The sequence below is a fragment of the Strix aluco genome, chromosome Z (genome assembly GCF_031877795.1).
Source record: "Strix aluco isolate bStrAlu1 chromosome Z, bStrAlu1.hap1, whole genome shotgun sequence".
Lineage (NCBI taxonomy): Eukaryota > Metazoa > Chordata > Aves > Strigiformes > Strigidae > Strix > Strix aluco.
In genome coordinates this window covers 30,684,444-30,706,394 of record NC_133971.1, presented here as the reverse complement: position 1 = coordinate 30,706,394, position 21,951 = coordinate 30,684,444, and the positions used below count along the sequence as shown (strand labels likewise).

The window sequence follows — 21,951 nt, the reverse complement described above, 5'->3', positions numbered from 1 at the left end:
TCCTCTATGAACTCCATTAATGATAATCCAGAAGTGTTAGGGAACCTCTCTAATGGTGTCAAGCATGACCAGATACTGAAGGGCTCTGTTAGACTAACAAAATGTGATAATATGAGAAGGACAGTATAAACAAAAGATGAAATGTTAAACACTTCTCCATTCTTCGGTTTCTTACAACGAAGAAAATGCTTTCTAGTAAACACTAAATCAAATCCCACTAGAAAGGAAGAGAATCAGATCATGGGAGTGGGTATCACCTGCTTAGCATTTACAGCATTTGTGATGCAAGAATCCTTTTCCAAATGGAGAACAAAAATGAGCAAATATGAGCTGAGCAATCATTATCCCTGGGAATTATTAAGAAGGAGCATATCTCTTTAGTAACTTCTTCACTTTGATGTCACAAGGTGAAACAAGTCTATTCCACACGTTGTTATCCAGTAGGTTCCTCTCCAGTTGCAGATTTCACCACCTAAATTAACAATGGAATTTGGACTTCGATTTTTTAAAAAACAAATATTTGATGGGTAGGAATTGAAATTACCCATCCAGTTTTGTCCTTATGGTTCAGAAAAGAGGCACACAGGTCATGGGAACTGGTGCCAGACGTGAAGGTAACCACTACAATTAATTAAGCTCGTATTTTAATAAGCTTTAAATTGTTCAGTAATAAACGTGACATTTGTAAGTGGAAAATTTACTTATACAGCTAGGTAGTGTACATAGAAATAAAGCTACAAAATAGTCACAAGACCAGACAAAGCAGTCACAAATCAGTCTGAGAAGTCTCCTTCTGGTAAGAACAATAAATGACTACAAAAAACATTCCCAGAATGAAAAGGAAGCTTCTAGTTTAAGAGCAACTTTAGTAAGCTGATAAATGCTTTAGTTAACTAAGAGGATTAGATAACATTGGGACTTCCCTTATTGCAAACAAAAAATGCTGAATCAAAGCTAAAGGTTTATACTTGCTCTGTGTACGTGCTTGGATTTTCAAAGCTCACATATCTACATATATTCATGCACTTCCTTTTTTCAGAAGTTGAGTAGTAAGAGGAAAACAAAAAACAAAAGTCTTCAAGGATGTAATAATTTTGTCATTAACATAAGATAGTAGAAACCTGAACTTTCTGCTGAACGCTCGTTACCAAAAGAAATATAGTGATTGTCACAAGAACAGAATTTTAGAAGTCATACAGTCATTCATGTTTACAGTCAGTACACTTCTAGTACTCAAATAAATGAGCTATGGTAAGACAGGGAAATCAGTTAGCTAAAGGCTATGAATTTAAGGCATTGATTTTTATCTCTTTCAAACTATTTAACTATTTTGATCCAGCAGCTTTAAAGATACAAGGTATTAAATAAGCATTTGCTGTTCCATTTTGGAAAATATTGATAGATTTTGGAATTTAATTTTGTAGACAATCTTTCCAGTTCAATGGAATCAATCAAGCAGACTGATACAGATGTAACCTCCTTTCCAAATACTTATCTCTAATATGATTCGCTTCCTTCTTAATCTGGATTATGAAACTGAAGTGTTTCAAATCATTATGGTAACATTCAAACTGATTCACCCAAGTGCACTATATAGAAAGATAAGAGAAAGAATGCTTACTTTCTTTCAAACATGTCTTCTGGTTGTTCTTCTATGTTCCTTTTTCTTTCTTGTCATGTAAAAATCACATTTAACTTATCCAATAAACATCAGCATTTGCAAAAGTTACAGTTATTTCCATTTTTAGGTTACTTTTTTTTTTTTTTTTTGTTAAGTACCACAACCAAAATACCTAAGATTTAATTATTTTTTGATCAACTACTTGTGGAGAAAATACATCTTATAATTTAAATCTTTTTAAAAATATAACAAGAATGAAGGAGACATGACTGCTTAGCTAATGGCTGCCAGTTTTGCATTACTACAAAATGTCTTTATGACTGTGTGTGGGTCTTCTGCAATGGCAGCAATCCCTATAGCTTTCTTGACTAATGGAACACTGCCTGCCTTCAGAAATGCCAGCAACCCAACAGCACCATGCAATATGTGATGTTGTCTGATTTTTGTCACTAGATTCCTTATCATGACCTGACAGATTGGTGTTCAACAGGCCATAGCCTGGAGTACTGGAACAAGAGCCTGTGCCTAAGCCTAGGTTTTACACGGCTGTACTCCACAGGACAATGGTTCCCAGCCGATGATCTGCCAGCACATCACGAATAAGGCACTTCACTGAAGTAGACTTGGCAGCACCACTTCTCCAAGCTCTTGTTTTTCATTATCTGGTTGAAACACATAAGACACTGATGGAGGGGTAAGACAGGTGTCAGCCAGCCAAGCAGGAGATTCTGGATTTGATTGTGGTTCTTCGGAGGTGTCTCTGATTTCCTGTGACAGCCACTCAAATGAAGACCATCAATGTGGCTGGGGGCGTGGGAACTGGAACAAGACTGGCAATGTCCTCCAGTGCGGTGCCATGAATATTCACACAGTATCAGTGAAACCATACTGTTCAGCTGGTGTCTGGAGCAGCAAGCAGGTGTCAGCAAGGAGAGGCAAGAGCTGCAGCCCCTGTTGCAGATGGGCTCCTCCCCAGTGTCTGCAGTCTGGTGTAGCTCAAACCTGCCTCCCCTCCACATGCATAAACCACAGTATCTTTTTATGCCCTACGTGAAATTAGCCTTCATTCTCTCTGCTACTTCTCAAATCCTAATCCTTTCTTCAGAAACTAGCCCCACTTCCCTAGCAGTCAGCCACAGTTCCTTCCCGCGCCCCCCCCCCCCTTCTCTACTCTTATATTATTGAAATCTGCTGCCCCATTATGTCAACCTTTCCACAGAAACCAGACTTCTGCAATACAGAGGTCTAGTGCACTCTTTCTACTCAAGAAAATAAATTTGGGCAGACCAAAATGGTTTGCTTGGCTGCCAAGGGCTCAGTGGGTGGGGGTGGATGACATCTTTGGTAACCTGCTTTGAAGGAAAATTACATTCTCTCAAATTTACCAGTGAGAGACCCATCAATCACTATTTCCTCCGATGAAGCCTAATTAAAAATACCTGTCAGTGGCTGCCAGTGCAGTACTGCCATCTTGCGCGGAGCTGGAGTATAGCAGGAAATTTCTCCCCTTGGATCTCTGCTGCCAACCACTACCAGCAGGCAAGGCCTCAGGGAGTTGCGTGCCACCTTCGTGTTCATCACACAAGCCACTACTCCAACGCACTTGGAGGACGGATTCTTCTATCACGGATGGACAGGTCTGTTATCAGCAGTGAGTGATTTCATCTGTTAGTTATAATTTTTTCTGTCCTTCTCTGCCTTCTCACCCTCTGACCCTTTCTTGCAAGTATTTCTCTCTCCCTCCTCTGTACACCATCATTTATTATTTTTTCAGTTCCTTCCCATAATTATGCTAATCTTCATTTTTCATAACATTTTACACAGCCACCCATCACTCATGTTTCTAACCAACCTTCTTGGATCGCAAGCAATTAGAATTAAGTACACATAGTCCAGTGCATCCTCCAGTTCTCTGTGCATGATTGTAGTTTTATGAGTCAGCTTCCCTGTTTCCCCCTCCCTTGGTTGTTGCTGTCATTCACTGTATCTTTATGACAGGGAATGTTTTGAGTCTAGTTACAACCTTATGCACATATTAAACCGCAGAGAAGTTTGCCAGAACAGGGCTTTTCCATGTTCCTTTCTTGTGATTGGCAGCTAAATATAGATAATAGATATAGATAATTTAGATAAAACAAGGCATATGCCAGGATTTTTATTCAAGGGAGTGATATAATACCTTCAGGAAAACTATTAACTGTAGGCAAAACACTTGCTTTCAAAGGTGTATGCAGAATCTTGGGACAGACGGCTTCATCCTTGCAAGTGCTTACATCTATAAGCAGTTAAATAAACACTTACTCTATATTGTAAATTGACAGTAAAAGTTTGACATGGAGCAGTCTGTCAAACCTCTGGAGCTGAAAACACACCCTACTACCATGTTTTTAAAGTTTGTATCTCCTTACAAACTAAAACTATGTGCGGTCAAGAGATTAAATACTTTTAAAAGTCACAGGCATTTTTAAAATATCACAAAAAAATTCAAGTTATTGTAAAGACTTGAAGTAAAGATGTTAAGCAATTTTCCACAACAGAAAAATACTGTTTTTTCCTTACTTTTCTCCTATTTTCGTTGTGCCATTAAATAAAGGGGAAAGGAGAAAAATAGGAAGACAGCTGTCTTCTCAGATGTTTTCAATTTAGGAAATGAATTAATACTAGCAATATGCATTTAGAAATGCATTTAGAAAATGAATTAATACTAAGAATCACTTGCAGGTCAAGACATTAGCAGATTAAGTATTTGAAAATTACACTCACTACATCTGAATCTCATTACATCTAAATCTTGAACTAGAAGACTCTGGATAGGATGATTAATACTTATTGTAACATGAGATGCCAAATTCCACTATGAGGTGGTGTTTGAGGTGCTGTATATTCTCACAGACTGGTGTTGGAAACTTTAATGAGTGACTCTTTAGTGCCAGAAGAATCCCGGGAATCCTATCCAATATTTGGGTCACCCTTTAAAAAGCCAACTAACAGGAGCATAATTTTTGTCTCAACACTTTTTAAATTATGAAAATTAAATGTATTTGGATTTCAAAGTCAGCCTTTAATTATGGATGATGATGCCATGAAAACATTCTGACACATGATGAAAGGCAGAATAAGACAAGAAGCTTAAGTGTCAAAGGTATTTAATTTCTTTCTTTGCTAATCTATACTTTATACTGGTTGCATCATGTCCGAGTTGTGAACCTGCCAGGGCCTGTGAATACATTTAACGCGGTGAAGAGATCCTGGAAGTTTCTTGGGACAGTTTCTATAAAAAAAAAAAAAAAAAAAAAAAAAAAAAAGACAATGACGTGCAGGCACCTGCAGGACTGGTATTTCCCATCCAGTGCATGTTTAATACCCACGCAAGCTGCAAGAGCCAGCACGAAGCCCTTCTTTGCACGTTTACGTTCCGAAGTTGCCTGAAACCTGTAATGTCATTTCAATGCCACGATGCTCCTCGGTTACAAGTGTATGTGGGACCAGTCCCACTTTTTTTTTCAGACTGGTTACTTGAAATTAGCTTTAAAAGAACATAAGAAAAGACAAAGCGTAACCTGGTGACAGAAACCAAGGGCCCAGGTACACACCAGCGGTGCGGTTCCCCCACAGACGTTCCAAACGGCAGCCGGCCGCTGCTCCCCCACCGAGCTCCCGCACCCCGCGGCCGGCTGGGGCCCGGCGGGGCTGCCCGGCGCCCGCCCTTCAAACGGCGGCCGGCTCCGACCAACCGCCGGCCGCAGACAGCGCGGCCGGGGCGGGGCGGGGCGGGGCGGGGCGGGGGGGGCGGCCGGCCGGTGGCTGGGTGGGTGGGTGCCCTGCCGCGGAGCAGCCCGCACCCCTCGTCCTCTGCCCGTGGCCGATCGGCGCCGTTCCCGGAGTGAGGCGGGGCGAGGCGGGGCCTGGCCTGGCCTGGCCGGTGGCCTCCGCCGGGAGCGGGGCGAGGGCCGCCCTCTGGCAGGGAGGCGGGCGCGAAGGGGCGGTCCGCTCAGCCGAGGAGGGGGCGGAGGGCCTGCGGGAGTCGTCGGCCCTTCGCGGGGCGGCCTGGCCTGCCCGCCGCGCTGCCCCGCGGCCTGCCCGCCGGCCTGCCTGCCGCCCCGCCCCGGGGCGGGCTCCTCCGAGCCGCCTGCGGTACGGCCTGCGTTTCCAGCCGCGCCGGCCTCACCGGCCTCGTCTCTTCTGTGCGCCAGGGCACGATGGGGTTTGTCTTCTCGAAGTCCATGAACGACAGCCTGAAGGCTCAGCAGGAGTTTATGGTCATGAACTCACGGCTGCAGGTAACGCATACGCCGGCGGCGGTGTGCAGGAAGGTCACCCGCGGCCGCTGTCTGCACGGAGCTGGTCTGGCGGCCTCACCTGCTGAGGCTTGCTCTCCTTCCACAGCTAAAGGTGCTCCGTTCACACACTCTGCCAATTCCGGTGAGGTCATCTAATGCAGCAGGTTCAGATGTGTGAAGCACCTTTCTTTAACCATTTCTTCGGAAGTCTGTGTTAACAAGTTGTAGAGGTGGAAACTATCCTTACGCTAGACAGACCCTAAAAATACAGTTTTGGAAACTTACCTCAAGCAGTCCACTGAAGCACAACAGGGCTACTCCAGTGTTAAGTGACACGTGTATGTTAAAGTGAACCAGAAACAGAATGGTTACTGGAACATGGATACTATTCCCTTAAAATGCATGAGTTAAATATGTTTCAACCCTTCCACTACACAAAATCTTTCAAACAACTCGTTCTTTAGGTTCAGTTGGGTAACTGCAGTTATTCCACATTACTAGGAAAGCACTATACAGCTGTTCATTGTTCTAGAAACCTCAGGCTAAATAGGTCATAGGGGATTGTTTATTCCCTCTCATAAAATAATAAAATAGCAGCAGAGCAAAAGAAGGAAAAGGAGTTGGACCAAGGTTCAGAAAGTTGTCCTGAATGGAAGTTACAGTGTAGCACTAGTTAGAGCTTTCTGGTTTGTTGTTAGGTATCTTACAATTTGTAACTTGTTTATATACTAAATGGTAGAATGCAATCTGAAGGATTTAGCTGGAGTTTGTCCCTTTAGTTTTGTGTTTAAAGTGAATAGAGGTGAACTTAAAATGTTTAAAGTAGTGATGGATGAACTTCCAATTTATTAAATTGCCAGTAGATGGCATATTCTAGTTTTCAAAGTAGTTTGCAGATAGTAAGTTTTGTAGGATCACGTGCAAACTAAGCTCTGGAGGTGACCCTGGAAATGTGTCTAGGAAGGAGAAAGATAGCATAAGGAAAGATACTATAATAAAATACTGGATAACTCTTAACTGTTTAAAGAAAAACAACTCTTTGCAAGGCTTGTAAACATAATTTTCTGTCTGTGCTGGGTTATATGTTTCTCAGATGCAAGCACAAGTTTTGTGGACAATTTATTTTTTCCCTATACAGAGAGTCTCCTCCAACTCCCAAAGTTTTTGGAAATCCAAATGATGAGAAGGTTTTCAGTTTGAGAGAATGATGATGAAATTAAAGTGGAGGCTTGCTTTATGATCTGCTTCTCTGCTGTGCAGAACAAAAGACAGAGTTGAGGAAACAGCTTGAATTCAGTCCAGCATTTGTAGAGTGCTGCAGACTTTGAATGGCAGTCTTTGGCCTCTTGACCTCAGGTGCCTAACAACTCTAGTTCTAGCCCAAATGCTCAGGCTAACATAAAAATAAACTTCTTTGAGGACAGTTACAAAAAAGCTACAAAAAAGCCACAAAAAAGCCCTTTCAAGATTGAATACAGTATTTTTGCAAGTTGCTCTTTAATAACTCTGCCTGTGTTGTATTTCTTCTTTTTGACAATAGCAACTGTAAACATAGTAGATTTATTTTGTGCTATGTTTGCAGACATACCAGCCATGTTAGAAAACCTGCATCTTTTAAAAATGCATAAAGCGGGCAGTTATGTCAGGTGTGAAAGATACAGTGGGGACAAGGGGAGGACTTAATTTTGTGTCATAAGGGGATGGAAGAAGATAGCTCTGCTCTGAGCTTAGGGAGAGTGTAGGGGAGAGGAAAAGACGGCCAGTTGTCTTTTCCTTATGTGACTAAAACCCGTGATATGTCTGGAGTCTAGTGTTAGACAAGCTACTTTCAGGCTATTTGTGGAAGGTAGTACAGCCTGATTTATTTGTTTTTAGACAGAAATTGTAACTACAAATACCTGGAGAAGTTAGGTCATGCTAGGACCAGAATGAAATAGCTTAAGTTAAAGCATGAGATATTCTCTTTTGGTGAAATACTGGTATTTGGATGCTGTCAGTTCTCCCATCTTCCTCTGCAAACCATCATATTTACTAATAAAATAGAAGCTTCCACTTCAAGCAATATGATGTGATTGGTATGAGAGATTCAAAAGTACTGATTTGTTTTAAACTTAAATCTATCTCAACACATGGGATTGAAGCATTGTGGAGATTTTCATAGCTTCTGAATGTGATTTGGTGCACCCCATGGTTACAGTGTTGAGGGAATAGGGTACTATTGTTACTCAAAGCCAATTGGTGTGGGTCAAGAAGTCATCAGAATTGTTTCTTCTAGAATGCCCTCCCTGCTAGCAGTGTGATAGTGCTTAGAAAAGAACTAGGAAGTCTTTGGGTTGACCTGGAACAAGACACACCAGGTGTTGGTGACACAGTCAGAATCTGTGAAGGCTTCTTCTGTTCCTTGTAGATGAAGAGGAGTCATAAAGTTACTGTAAATTGTTTGGAATAGGATTTTTGTGCTATCAGTTTCCATGACAGAATACTTCTTTTTTTTTTTTTTTTTGATAAAAAAAATATTAGGTATGCGCTCTTCTCTGAATGGAGAGAAGATACAAAGCTGTTCAGTCATTGACTTATCCTCTGTGGAGGATTGTAAGTTGGAGGGACACCACTGCAAAAATAGAAAGACAAGTAACATGACAGAAGTTGATAAAGACCCCTCCAAATACCAAGCCTTGGTGCATGCTAAAGCTTGGTCAGTTTTAGAGTTGCTCTGATGTGTGCTGGACACCCAAACCACTTCAGAATAAGAGAATGTTAAAAGATGTTGTAAAGTTGTGTACATATTTTTTTCTTTATACCCTTCTTGGGATATTTCTGAAAAGAAGGGATTGTGGCCTCGTAAATTGTTTCTTAATGCTTTTTGGAAGAATAATAAAAACTCAACTGATGGTTTGCCTTGATGTTGAAGGACTTGCCAGTTGTTTGTATTGTCTTGGTATGGCTCCAGAATGAAATACCAGTCTGTATCAAGTGGAGACTGTTTATGGTAGAAGTTTGTTGAGGCTTCATTTTTATCATGAGCCTGTTCCTTAAAGTGTAACTTGCAAAATTCTTTCCAAACACTTAATATCTCAGATCTACAGCTCAAGCCTAGCATATGGCCTTGCTAAGTGCTTTTAGCATGGCTGAATAGGTAAGAGGAGGTTCCAGGTCTCAGAGCATTTGTAGTGGATTATTTATTTTCATGAGCTGTATGGGTGCTCTCACCACAATTAAAAGCAGGGATTTCGTGTATTTCTTTTGCTGAAGTTCTATGTGCTGTACTTTCTGTTCTGGTTAGACTTTTATTCCACAACTCAAATATACATTGAAAAAGCTATTTCAATAACTATTTACTAAGAAAGACATTTTAAGATATACAAGGCAACTTGCAGAAAGATACATATTTTGAAACTGACAACTAAGAATGCAGCAATATTTGTGGCTGGTCATTCATTCCTCAGTATGGATTAGAACACTTAAAATATAACTTTTTTTTTAATTTGATATTTCTAGACTGTGACATTCCTTGACCATCAGGTGGGTCTCTTCATAGGAAACTGTGAATTCTCATACTTCGAAGCTTGCTAAAGGCTTATTATGATGAAACAGGTTTAAGTATGATTAATGCATAAGTACATTGTCTTCAAATAATTTAAAAAATATTAAAACAGCCTTGTATGCTCTATATGTAGTGTTATTTACAGTGATAAGAAGCAAAATCCTGGTAGAAGGTCATGGCACAGTGTGACTGATTCTAGGACTACATAGAGCAAAGCTTATTAAATTAACTTTGCACTACAGAAGAATATTTCTGTGCTGATGTGTAAAAGACATTCTAAGTGCAACTTAAACACTTTTACTTTAGCGTATAGACGTAAAAAAGACTAAGCTCTCCTGTGAATTTTTTGCCAAGCTTTCTCATGCATGTAGAGGAATCAAAACCACTTCCTTTTGTTTTGAATGGACTCAGTACTATGCCACTCCCTCCTCACCACTCCCCATCCCCAGGTTAGATTTTACTTTATGCTCAGCTGTTATTTTTATAGAGGTAATACCGCTTTTGGCTCTAAAAAGTTGCTTTTCATTGTTTTGCTTGGGAAACTCTACACAGGGGAAACCAAGTCAGTTCCCAGGTTTCCTGTATATAGTCTGTCTAAGTACTCAATGAACTACATGATAGGTAACCCTTCAGAGGACGAGGCTGAGATTTTGTTTTATTAGGGGATTTGTGGGTTATTTTTCCAGGCGTATTATAAGAGTTCAGTGACATAAAGATATCTCGATGTGTGTGGGAATAATACTGCATAGTAAACAGTGGCTTCTAGTCTATGGAGTTAAAAAAAAATTAAGTCCTGATAGCATTTGAAATCCTTGGTAACTGCTTTCAATTATACCTCAATGTATAAGGTGTTTTCTTACTTAATGAGAAGAAATTTTTCATTGGAACTTCACAAAGAATTAGTGGTAGACCAAGTCCTTTAATGACTAGCCTTTTTACTCTTTCATATGTTAGCTTGCAACATCATTAATAATGACATCTGAATTGATGACTAGTTTATAGTTTTGTTATATCACCCTTTTTTTTAGCATGAGATGACCAAAATGGGAAGGCACTATCTGACTGATTTGTTTGTGGTATCTTTATGTATAACAATCATACCTAAGGGATTAAGCACTCTCTTGATGTTTTCTAGCTACTGAAGTTTTCACCTAGATACTGTTGTGGGAAAATTGTACAAAAATGCAATGAGGAGAAAGAGAAACACTGGTTTTGGTCAGAGAATGGAAGACAAAAATCTGTTGTATAGGGGACTGCCTAGTGGTGTGAAGTAAATGAGGGCAGGTCAGCTCAAAAAGCAAGAATTGTATAGCTAGAGTTTAAGCCATGTAGAGAATATTAATTCCTAGCTTTGTTGAATTGCTAAATGTGATACTGATCAGGTTCTAAACAATTAACTTCTTTCTCTGGTAATTTAGAGCACAAGGAATTCTCTGAACTATTACAGAATGTTTTTACTCTGTTAAAAAAAACCAACAAAATACAACAAAACAAAAAAACACACCAAAAAAAACCCCAGAAAACCCCAAAACCAACCAAGAGACAATGGAAAACCTCCGTATTTTGTCCAAATAAAACAATAAATCTCATTCCTCTATCCTAAAAAAAATTGTGCCCAGTATAGCAGCACAATAGGAATATTTTGCTGTCGCAGCAAGTATTAAGTAAACAAGTCTAGAACATATCTGGTCCTTGCAGAAGCTTTTATGAGTGACAATGTGATGAAGTTTCTGCAGTGTGGATGATTCTGGAGACAGGAGGCCTGTACATGCACAAGCACACATGGACAGAGCCTGAGAAACAAGCAGGAAGAACAAGAGCTGTTTCTGGTCACAAAACTGCAACATCATGGGAATAACTGAGATGTGGTGGAGACAGCTCATGCAACTGGAAAGCTGTAACTGACAGATACAAGCTCTTCAGGAAAGACAGGTAGGGAAGACAAGGAGAAGGGCTCCCCATGATGTGAAGGAGTAGCCTGTGGGTTAAGGTCAGAGGAGAGGCCACAAAACATGACACTGTGGTGGGAGTGTGCTGCAGACGACTGGTCAGGGTGACAAAGTACATGAAGCCCTTAAACTACTGAAGAAAGTCTCTGGATTACTGACTCTGGTTCCTCATGAGACTTCAGTCTCCTAACATCTGCTAGAAGGACCATAAAGCAGGACATAAAAAATTGAGTACATTTCTGGAAAATGCGAGGGATAACTGATACAGGTAGGTACTGGATGGGTCATCCAGGACTCATGTGCAGCTGGATTTGTTGTTTACAAATAGAGAAGAGCTGATTTGGAGGTGTAATATCAAAGGCAGTTTTGGTTGTGGTGGCAAGATCAGGATCCTGAGGGGACTGAGGAAGGCAGGTAGCACAGTGCAGACCCTGGACATTGGGAGAGCAGATTTTCTTATTCAGGGAACTGGTAGGTGAGGTGCCATAGGGGGAAGCTCTGGAGGACAAAGGAGTTCAGGAAAGCTGACATGTTTAAGGACAATCTCCTAGTGTCCCTGGCAAGACAGAGCCCTTGGCAACAATACAGGCCCAGGGGCTGACAACTGGGGAGCAACACTGTAGAGATGGAGGGTACACTGGAAGACAGCAACAAGAGCATAAGCCAGCAGTGTGCCTTGGCAGCGAAGAGAGTCAAAAGGACCAACTGCAAGGGCTTTATAAGCAGGAGTGCAGCCAGGCTGAGGAAGATGACAGTTGCCTTCTGTTCAATGCTTTGTTAAATGGATTTAAATACTGCCTCCAATTTTTGTCCTCCTCCTCCCTCAATACAAGAAAAATGTAGATGAAAAGGGGCAAGTTTAGTAGTGGACCATCAAGATGATCAAGGTCTGCAGCACTTCTTGAAAGGAGGCCAAGTGAGCTGGACTTATTCACCCTAGTGAGAGATGCCTTCTGGAGTGCAGAATCTAACAACAGCACCCCCAGTAACTGTGAGGAGGTCATCAAGAAAGCAGAGTCAGGGTGTTCACAGTGGTGGATTGCAGGAGGGTGAGAGGTAGTGGGCATACATTGAAACAGGAGGCAGAGAGCAGTTCAGACTGAATATAAGGAGAAACCTTTTCCCCCACAAGGACAGGCCAATGTTGACTTACTTCCTTCCCACAGGAGCACAGGCCCAGTGAAGCTGTGCAACCTCTACCCTTGGAGGTTTTCAAGATGTGACTGGATAAAGCCCTCAGCAACCTGGTCTGATCCTGTTCTGAGCAGGACATGCCGCGATCCTGTCCAACCTGAGTTATTCTGTGATGCTCTGACCACCAGGCACAGACTGTCCCACTGTATTTTGTGGATCCTAGGAGGCAGGATTTCCTCACATCATCTTCGCAGACTGAGAATTATGATGAGTTCTTGATGAGAGTTATGATGAGACCTCTTGATGTCTGCACTCCTGTTGAGCACGACATACACAGCAGTGATCTGTTGAAACAAGCTGTGACTTGATCTAACTTTTAACTGACAGTTGTTAGATAGACTTCAGGTATGTGTAAGTGATACTGATACAGAAGTAACATCACAAGGAAGGGAATTCAGATTTAAAGCCTAAGTGTGCCCTGCATGTCAGATTGTAAAAACTAAGCAAAAATCTTGTTGTGTGGGGGAATAATTTACTTGAAAAAGAATTGTACGATCTCCTGTTGTGGTGGTTTAGCCCCTGCTGGGGTCTGAGACCATGCAGCTGCTGCCCCTCCCCCACAAAGGGAGTGAAATACAAAGCCCCGAGACTGAGATAAGGACAGGTTTAATACAGCAGAGCAACAGCAACACAACAAACAATAACAATAAGAATAACAGTGATAACAATGAACAGAGCAAAGTATATACCGATACAGCAGTGAGAGAACCGGCTGCGCCAACTCACACGATCACCGATTCTTCCCGCGCTCGCGCCAGGATGTGACATCAGCATGATATATGAATAACCCGGCTAGAGCTTCCTCCCACTGCTGGGGAAACTTAAGCCCATCCTGGCTAAACCAGGACACCTGTATATTTTGAAAGTTTTATAATATATATTGCTGTATTCAAGGTAAGTTTCCCCAACACTGCTTAATATTACTTATCCAGCAGTAGCACATACATAAATTGGTCAATATCAGCAATTCCAATAAAAAGCGATAACCATTATTTAAGCAAAACTTATTAATAAAAAGTCTTACTTTGAGATCACAGCAGTTTGGCTCTGCCAGACTTTCAGGGGCAGATCAGACTGATAAGAGTTGAAGACTGGAGGACTGGAATTCTTGAAAAATGTAAGTCTGAGAATAAAGTAATACAGGAAGAGCCAAAAATCACTGAAAGTGCTGGGAAGAAAAGAGACTAGTTAGTGTTTAGGGCATATAATTTCTGTAGCTAACAGATTTTTATTGTTGTTTTGGGATAGCAGTTCAGAGTGATTTGGAGCTTTGTTCAGATCAGTTTTGGGGTTTTTTTCCCATCAAGAGAATTCCTTATCAGACAAAAGGATAATCTTCTCTGTGGGAAAGCATAATTGCATTCAGGAGTCAGAGATAATCCTCCAAATTAATCTTTGATGAGAGCCACATAACCTTTGAGAAAATAAACAGGCTAGGAAAATAATACACTTCTGACAAATCTTGTATTTACCATAACAAAAAAGTTTGATTATAACCTCCTGTCTGCAATATGAATCTCTGGATAGTCTCACTCCTCCTGCCATCCCTCCTCTCTTCCTGTTTTATTAAGTCAGACTGTAAAGTGCATTCTTCTCCCCAGGTAATATTGGATAGCCAGGAAACAGCCATAGATCCGCTTTCAGAGCAGTTAGTCTTTGGGATTTTACAGACTTGCTCCTTGTACGCTCCCTGTGTGGGCATGGGAAAGGTTCCATACTCCTTGGTGAAAAAGATGCCAATATCAAGTAAAGCTGGAAAAGTAATGGGTTGATTTTTCTATTTTGACAATGCAGTGCAATTGCATCTTTTCTGAAAATCCATGTCAGCCTCTCCTTGTTTTTCAAATCTTTTCCCTATTTTGGGGTCCCCAATGTTATATCGGTTCATTTCAAGGCACGGGAAGACTACGTTTTCCACTTTTAATGAGGGCCAGCCAGTGGTATTGAAGTTCCTCTGCAGTTCTGTACCTAATTGGATATATTTATGCTCCTTTCTCTTTTTTTCTTCCCCCCCCCCCCCCCCTCCTTGGTGGTGATTTGGGGTTTTTTCTCTGCTTTATTTTAAGCTCATTTTCAAGCTTTGGCAGTGATGCAAAATAATAAGGAAAGTAAAACCTAGAGACATTTTTTCCCCAGTTAGTAAAAACTGTTGCACTGCATAGCTGGGCAGATAGAATAAAACACTGCTAAGGAAACTCATCCTCCAGTGCAATAATGCATAGTCTGACTTTTTAAAGGTGAAAAAGAATATAGCATTTTCTTCTGTGAGATGTTGTTTTGGACACAACACAGAAATGCCAAAACCATGTTTGACTCTTGCAGATTCTGTAGTGTAGAAATAACTTAATTCATCCAAATTATAAATCACAAGATGTCTACTTCTGAAAATGACTCTTAAGTGTTCTGTGCTTTCATCTGTTCTTCAGTTCTTGCCTATGGAGAAAAATGTATGCATTTTACACTGCATGTGCGAGCTATGGCACATGCATTCATGATTCAGCTTGAAGTGAAACTGCTGTTGAGTGTTTTCCATGTCTGCAAATGGCTCTAATGCCCTCAGTGTCACAAGAATATGCTTTGGAAAATTATTTCATCATAACATTAATGTGTAAACATACATTTCATTAGATTGTAATTTGATGTCGTAGAAGATGTGTGACAAAAGAATTTGTATTTGTAAAAACTATCAAAAACTTAGTGAAAGCACAGATAAATGCAACTTTTGTTTCCTCTAGACTGTCAGCGCTTGGTTAGAGGCAAAACATAGCATGATTGCATTACTTTCCTACCAGGGATGTATTGCCTTAAGAGGTTTACGTTGAACGGCAATAAATGCAACAAACAAGGCAGTTTTCTCCAGGCTCAAAAATTTGTCCTTAAATCTGAAATGAAAGTATCAAAGTACCCTGTAGCAAGTTTCTAAGTAGACCATGTTTTATGGCCAAATTATACTGGATTTTTTTTCTGAATTAAAATAATAATAATAATAGTAGAAAAATAGTCAGACCTATTGTAAGTGATGGAAAAGAACCAGAACATTTCAGTTTCTATCCAGACACTCAAAGTTTCTCAAAAGAAAATCTGGCCATAATTCAATTAAATGTTTGTGCAAAATTTCATATTGGAGGATTGGTTTAGAATTCTGATTGTCTTGATGAATTGGAAAATGCCTGAAATAATAGGCAATGGTATAATAGGTGACAAAATAAATATTAGTCCAGAGCGTTATATCCAAGAAGGAAAAGTTACATAGATTGAGTATAAGTGATTAGACTTCAGGAGCTTAAAAAAGACCTAGGTTTTATATACTTGTGCATAAATATCGGTGTATTTTTTAAATATATATATATTTGTATACTGATGTATAAGCTGAGTCAACAGCACAGATTCTTGTAAAAAGCAAATGTAATTGTGGATTTATTAACCAAAGGATAAAATTACTCAGTTTGCACTACTGATGACTTTTCTGGGAAAAAGATTTTAACATTTCTTTTAATGAGCAGACAAGCTGTGAAAAGTTTAGAGGATGGTAGTAAGACTAATAAAGGCATTAGGATCTATGAAGAAAGCATGAAGAAATCATATTTTCCTGATGCTATAAACATGTCCCTTATGAATTTTAAGTTTGTGTGTGCTGGTGGTGGTTTTCTAATCCACTCATTTTTCTCATACATCCTTCTGGAGACACGGAGTCTTTCCCATTGTAAAGCGTGCAAGCAAGAATTGGGATAAATATTAGCAGACTTTGAGTGCTTAACTGCCGTTATATGGGTTACTAAGAAAGGCAGTGAAATTTGTCACTGCTGGTCTTGATTGGGGTAAATAAATGTCTATTTCAGCTCCCTGCTTTCAGGCTAACTTTAAAGGACCTCTGAATATGCTTTTTACCCTTATCTTCATGACTATGCAAACAGTGGAGCTGAAGTACCTGAACAGAATGCAGGTCCATTTAACCAAAGACTGGCTAATATGTAACAAGTTTCTTCTAGATTTATTTCGAACTTAACACTGTTTCTTCCTTAGCGACAGCTCTTTTCCAACCCTAGAATTTCTAACCTGCTCAAACACATAAATAAATGTGGTTTGGTGGGGTTTTTAAATACAGAAAATACCTGTTTTTCAGGACTTAACACTGATTTCTGTGTGAATGCTATTATATTATGTTACCAGTGAGATTTTTATCTAGCAAAGATTACAAGATGTTGTAACTTCAATTATACAGCTCTTTGTTATTGGTGTTTGATTTTCATCTCAATGTATCTTTGAAAATCTACACAACAATCGTAGGGTTTATAGATGCCCAGAAAGAAATAAGTTTAAAACTTTCAACGGGAGTTTTGGGTTTGTTTCTGATTGGGAAGCATCTGATAATCTAGTTATCCTCCTAGTGGCTTTTGAAGTTCTTACTTTTTAAGAAGCAGAAGTTTCTGTGGTAACATATGTGACGGGATATAGTGAAAGAGGCAGATGAAGCATTTTAAACATGTGTTCAAGTGAAAAATTAGATTACTCATTTAGCATAGATAAAGTACAAGCAGTATTTGTACCTGCATAGTTAAGATAAATGTTTTTTACACAAATATGTACACATACAAATATTAAGTTATTGGTTGTGTGAGATTTGAGTTGAATAATGGATTCTACTATCCTTAGGATATGTTTATACATAACATTTTGCTGAACTTCCTTTACTACTGCAGATACTGAGAATTTTGTGAGGGAGAGATGAAGAAAACCTGACTTATTTATCAGGCAGCTCAGCGATCTCCTCTGCCCTCCTCTCCCTGGTTAGTTTGAAAGTGGGAAGGAATTTGTATTTGAGAGGAAGGTTTTATATACATAATTTTTATTTCAGTTAAATTAAAAATGTATTAAGAATATAAAGATGCTATTGCGAGATAGGACAGTAGGAGTTTGGTGGCATGGACAGTGGCATTGAGTGCACTCTCACCAAGTTTGTCAGTGACACCAAGCTGTGTGGTGCAGTCAACATACTGGTGGGAAGGGATGTGCCATCCAGAGGGACCTGGACAGGCTTGAGAGGCGGGCCAGAGTGAACATCATGAAGTTCAACAAGGCCAAGTGCAAGGTCCTGCACACGCGTTGGGGCAATCCCAAGCATGGTTGCAGGGCAAGGAGTGGATTGAGAGCAGCCCTGCGGAGAAGGACTTGGGAGTGTTAGTGGATGGAAAACTGACTGTGAGCCAGCAATGTGCACTCACATCCCAGAAAGCCAACCGTATCCTGGGCTGCATCAAGAGAAGTGTGGCCAGCAGGTCGAGGGAGGTGATTCTCCCCCTCTACTCCACTCTCATGAGACCCCCCCTGCAGTACTGTGTCCAGCTCTGGGGCCCCCAACATGAGAAGGACGTGGACCTGCTCGAGTGGGTCCAGAGAAGGCAACAAAGATGGTCAGGGGCTGGAGCACCTCCCCTGTGAGGACAGGCTGAGAGAGTTGACGTTGCTCAACCTAGAGAAGAGAAGGCTCCAGGGAGACCTTATAGAGGCCTTCCAGTACTTAAAGGGGGCTGTGGTGGTTTAGTCCCTGCTGGGGTCTGAGACCACGCGGCTGCTGCCCCTCCCCCACAAAGGGAGTGAAATACAAAGCCCCGAGACTGAGATAAGGACAGGTTTAATACAACAGTGCAACAGCAACACAACAAACAACAACAATAACGGTCACAGTAATAACAATGAACAGAGCAAGATATCTACCAATACAGCAGTGGGAACAGAGCGATGGCATAATACACGTGTTAACCGTGTTAACCGACTGTCTCGCTGGCGCCAGGATGTGATGTCAGCATGGTATATGAATAACCCGGCTAGAGCTTCCCCCCTACTGCTGGGGAAACTTAACCCTATCCTGGCTAAACCAGGACAGGGGCCTATAGGAAAGGTGGAGGGGGACTTGATCAGGGAGTGTAGTGATAGGATGAGGCATAGTGGTTTTAAACTGAAAAGAGGGTATATTTAGATTAGGTATAAGCAAGGAATTCTTTCCTGCGAGGGTGGTGAGACACTGGAACAGGTTCCTCAGAGAAGCTGTGGCTGCCCCCTCCCTGGCAGTGTTCAAGACCAGGTTGGACGGGGCTTTGGGCAACCTGGGCTAGTGGAAGGTGTCCCTGCCCATGGCAGGGGGGTTGGGACTAGATGATCTTTAAGGTCCCTTCCAACCCAAACCATTCTGTGAATCTAGGAGTTTTATGAGAAACTAGACATTGGGCCACATTCTGTTTTAGTAATTCAACTTAAAGACAAATGCAAAATTTTAATGAAAACCAGAGGAAAAGAAAACAGAACTTTCAAAAAGGGAAAATATTAATGTCTTTGATATACAGTAGACTAGGAGTACTCCATTTTAGGTAAGGTGAATTGACCTAATAAGCCTATCATTTTGTTCAGGGCAGGGACCTGTATCTTTTACATGTTCCTGTCCTTATCCTAGGATTATTTTTGAGTAATAAGCTAAAAGTAGGAATGGAAAAGAGAGTATAAGAAAGTATGAGTAAGGGCAGGGGGTGATGCTCTGTTTAGTTTGATGATGAAGTATATTTGCAATTAGTATTGTGGGATTCTGATGGGTTTTTTCTTAATAAATTCAATTAACCCATTACTTGTTCAACATACTTTTCATCATTTATCAGTTGATCATAAAATGAGATGGCTGTTGAAAGGCATATGTGTGCTATGTTTTGACTCTTGGCAGGAAGAAGAATGGGTAATGTTAAAATACCCATGAGTTTCTGAACATTAAAACTGCTTTTTATGTTTTATCATTTTCATCGATCAAAAAAGAAAGAGAACTGACCTGTGCTTCTGCATAGGCTGCTTTCTGTAGAGTCTTTCCTGTGCTTAATAAAACTTTGTGTGATGATATTCTTTGCATCTACAGATTTGCCAACTTATCTTTATTAGTAAAAGATCAACCACCTTCATGATGATATCTGAAAATTTTGATTTTTCCTAACGTCTTAGGCATGGAGTAATTTTCTGCAGGGTTTTGTAAGTCCCTAACCTTTTCCTCTCTAAAGTTTTTACTGAGAGTTAGTCAAAAGGGTTTTTTTTAAGTTCTATTACAATGAAAACAATTGTTCTCTTTCTTCCATGTGAAGTAAAATGTAAGCAAGCTTTACCTTTACTGACTACTACCATTCTTTTCCCTTTGGGGTGGGAAATAGCTAGATTTGTTTTCTATTGACAAGATACTAGTAGTGCTTATGGCATCTCTAATGCATTTGTCTTGAAGCATTAGAAAAATTGTTTTGCCCCTTAGGTGAGCTGGGCTTAATTCAGGAAATAAATGCTCTCTATATCCTTATTAGTTTGTGTGTATCAAATGGAACAGAACAAGATGAATGATATCTGTACTGAGGAAGATTAGAACAATCCATCTCACAGGAAAAAAGCCCGTTTAGTTGGTATTAGCTGGGATATTGTATACTCTGCCTGATCCCTGTAAGGAAATAAATGCCGTGGTTTACAAAGAGCAGATTTTAATAGCTATTTCTAACATGCAGGCACTACCAGAAAAAGATGCAAACAGACTGATTGCTCCAGCAGTAATGAGATAAATGTTAATTAAATCTGTTCAGTGGAATCAGTTCTACCAGTCTTTTTGCTGGGGAGTATCTGTGAGTAGTACCTATCGTTGTGAGTACAGCTTGCTTAGGTAAAACTTTTGTTTTGCTTGGAGGTGCACATAACCCCTACATGTGTAGGCTTAGTTTGTTGGGGAGAGTTAACTGACTTCAAAGAAAAAATGCCTTCTGAAGCTGCCTCCTTTAACACTATGAATTTTCCATAGTTCCTTCCTTCTTAGTAGAGCAAACCTACCATTTTAGTCTCCTGCTGTTAAGTCCACTGAAGTCAAATCTGGCCATTTACTTGTTTTTCTATGAAATACTTTTCTTTGAATGCTAAGTTTAAAAAGAAAAAAAAAAAAGGGGGGCAGGGGAGGAACCCTGTATTGTGCAGAACTCATAAAAGCCCAGGATGTATAATGTATAGGTAAAGAGCTCTTATACCTATTTTAATTCTGTAACAAAAATGGTTTAAAGAGAGACACAGTAATCTTGCAAGTCAGAATCTGAAATGGATAGGAAGAAGCATAATATTTGCAGATTTTGTTGGTATTATAACACCCTTTCATACCATGGTATCACTTCACTGCCATTTCTTCCAGTTTTCATTTTTGATTCAATGCTCTGAGTCTTTATTTCTTTTTTTAAAAAATAGGTTTATGAAGCACACAAGGTGCATACCTAGAGTCATTATTGGGAGATAGAAATAAGAAATTGAGTAGTTCTTACTTATTCGGTTATTAGCCAGATTTAAAAATAACTTGATATTGTAATGTTAACTCTTACACTGCTTGATCTATTTTACTGTTCCTGCAGCATGGATACCTGTTTTTTGCATAACTGGCCATCCAGTGACTTTGGTTTGTCTTTATAGATCTAGTATAAAGCTACTGAGAATTCTAAACACTAATAATGATACCTTAAAACTTTGCTTAGTCTGTAGATAAGACTATTAAATGCAGGTGGAGGACAACCTTCTTTACTCCGCTGCATGTTCGTTACTTAAAGGCCACACAGTTGAAGCATAGAAATGCGAGGTTACTGCCAAGAAATCTTACTTTTGTACCACAGTCCATTGGATTGAGTCCCTCCTTTGCACAGCTTAAAATGTCAAATGGATTTAGGTGCTTTTGATGTTATTTTATTTTTAAACGGCATGTAATTCCAGTAACTTATTGACAACAACAGAAATATAAAGGATTTTTTTTAAGTGTGATTTATGTTCTGGCTTGTGGCTAATATCGTGAGACACCTTTCTTTTTATGATAGCTCTTAGCTGGTAAATATGTTGTAATGTGTCTTTGCATTTGGAAGCTTTAAAAATTTCATTTTATTTTTAGGGAGTGTAGTTTCTTGCAGTGCTAATGATTTTAATTGTTCTGTGTACTTGATGTGAAAAATATTTGCAAACAAGCTTTGAAGCAGCAGGATAAAACATTTAAGTCTGATTTATTCTAACTGTTTGATCTAGAGGCCCATTTCCTGACACTTCTGTGTGCGCTCTGGTCACAGAACCAAGCAGACGCTGCACAATTATTACAAGTTGTCATCTCTGTATTGCACTCTGTTGACTTACAATGGAGCTGTAAACATAGGTATCACTATGCTATTTTCCATTTATTTTTACTAAGCAACCATTTGCAGCAGCTTCTGGTTTTGTCCATTGATTAGGAAGGATGACACCTAGGTCAAGTCGCATAAGCCTTTAATCTTCTGTCTGCTTATGAAAAGCCAGGTGCATTGCTACTGCAAGGAGTTTGTGCAGTTACTTGGCTATACT

General features: G+C 40.1%; 1 protein-coding gene across 1 annotated transcript in view; it reads left to right on the top strand.

Moving 5' to 3' along the window:
* The first annotated feature begins 5,187 nt into the window (after positions 1–5,187).
* PLGRKT (plasminogen receptor with a C-terminal lysine) overlaps positions 5,188–21,951 on the top strand; it is a 33,681-nt gene continuing 16,917 nt past the window's right edge. The window contains exon 1 of the mRNA XM_074813195.1: positions 5,188–5,901. Within this exon, the coding sequence (XP_074669296.1) occupies positions 5,821–5,901 (81 nt within the window). The 5' untranslated portion in view covers positions 5,188–5,820. The remainder of the gene's footprint in view (positions 5,902–21,951) is intronic.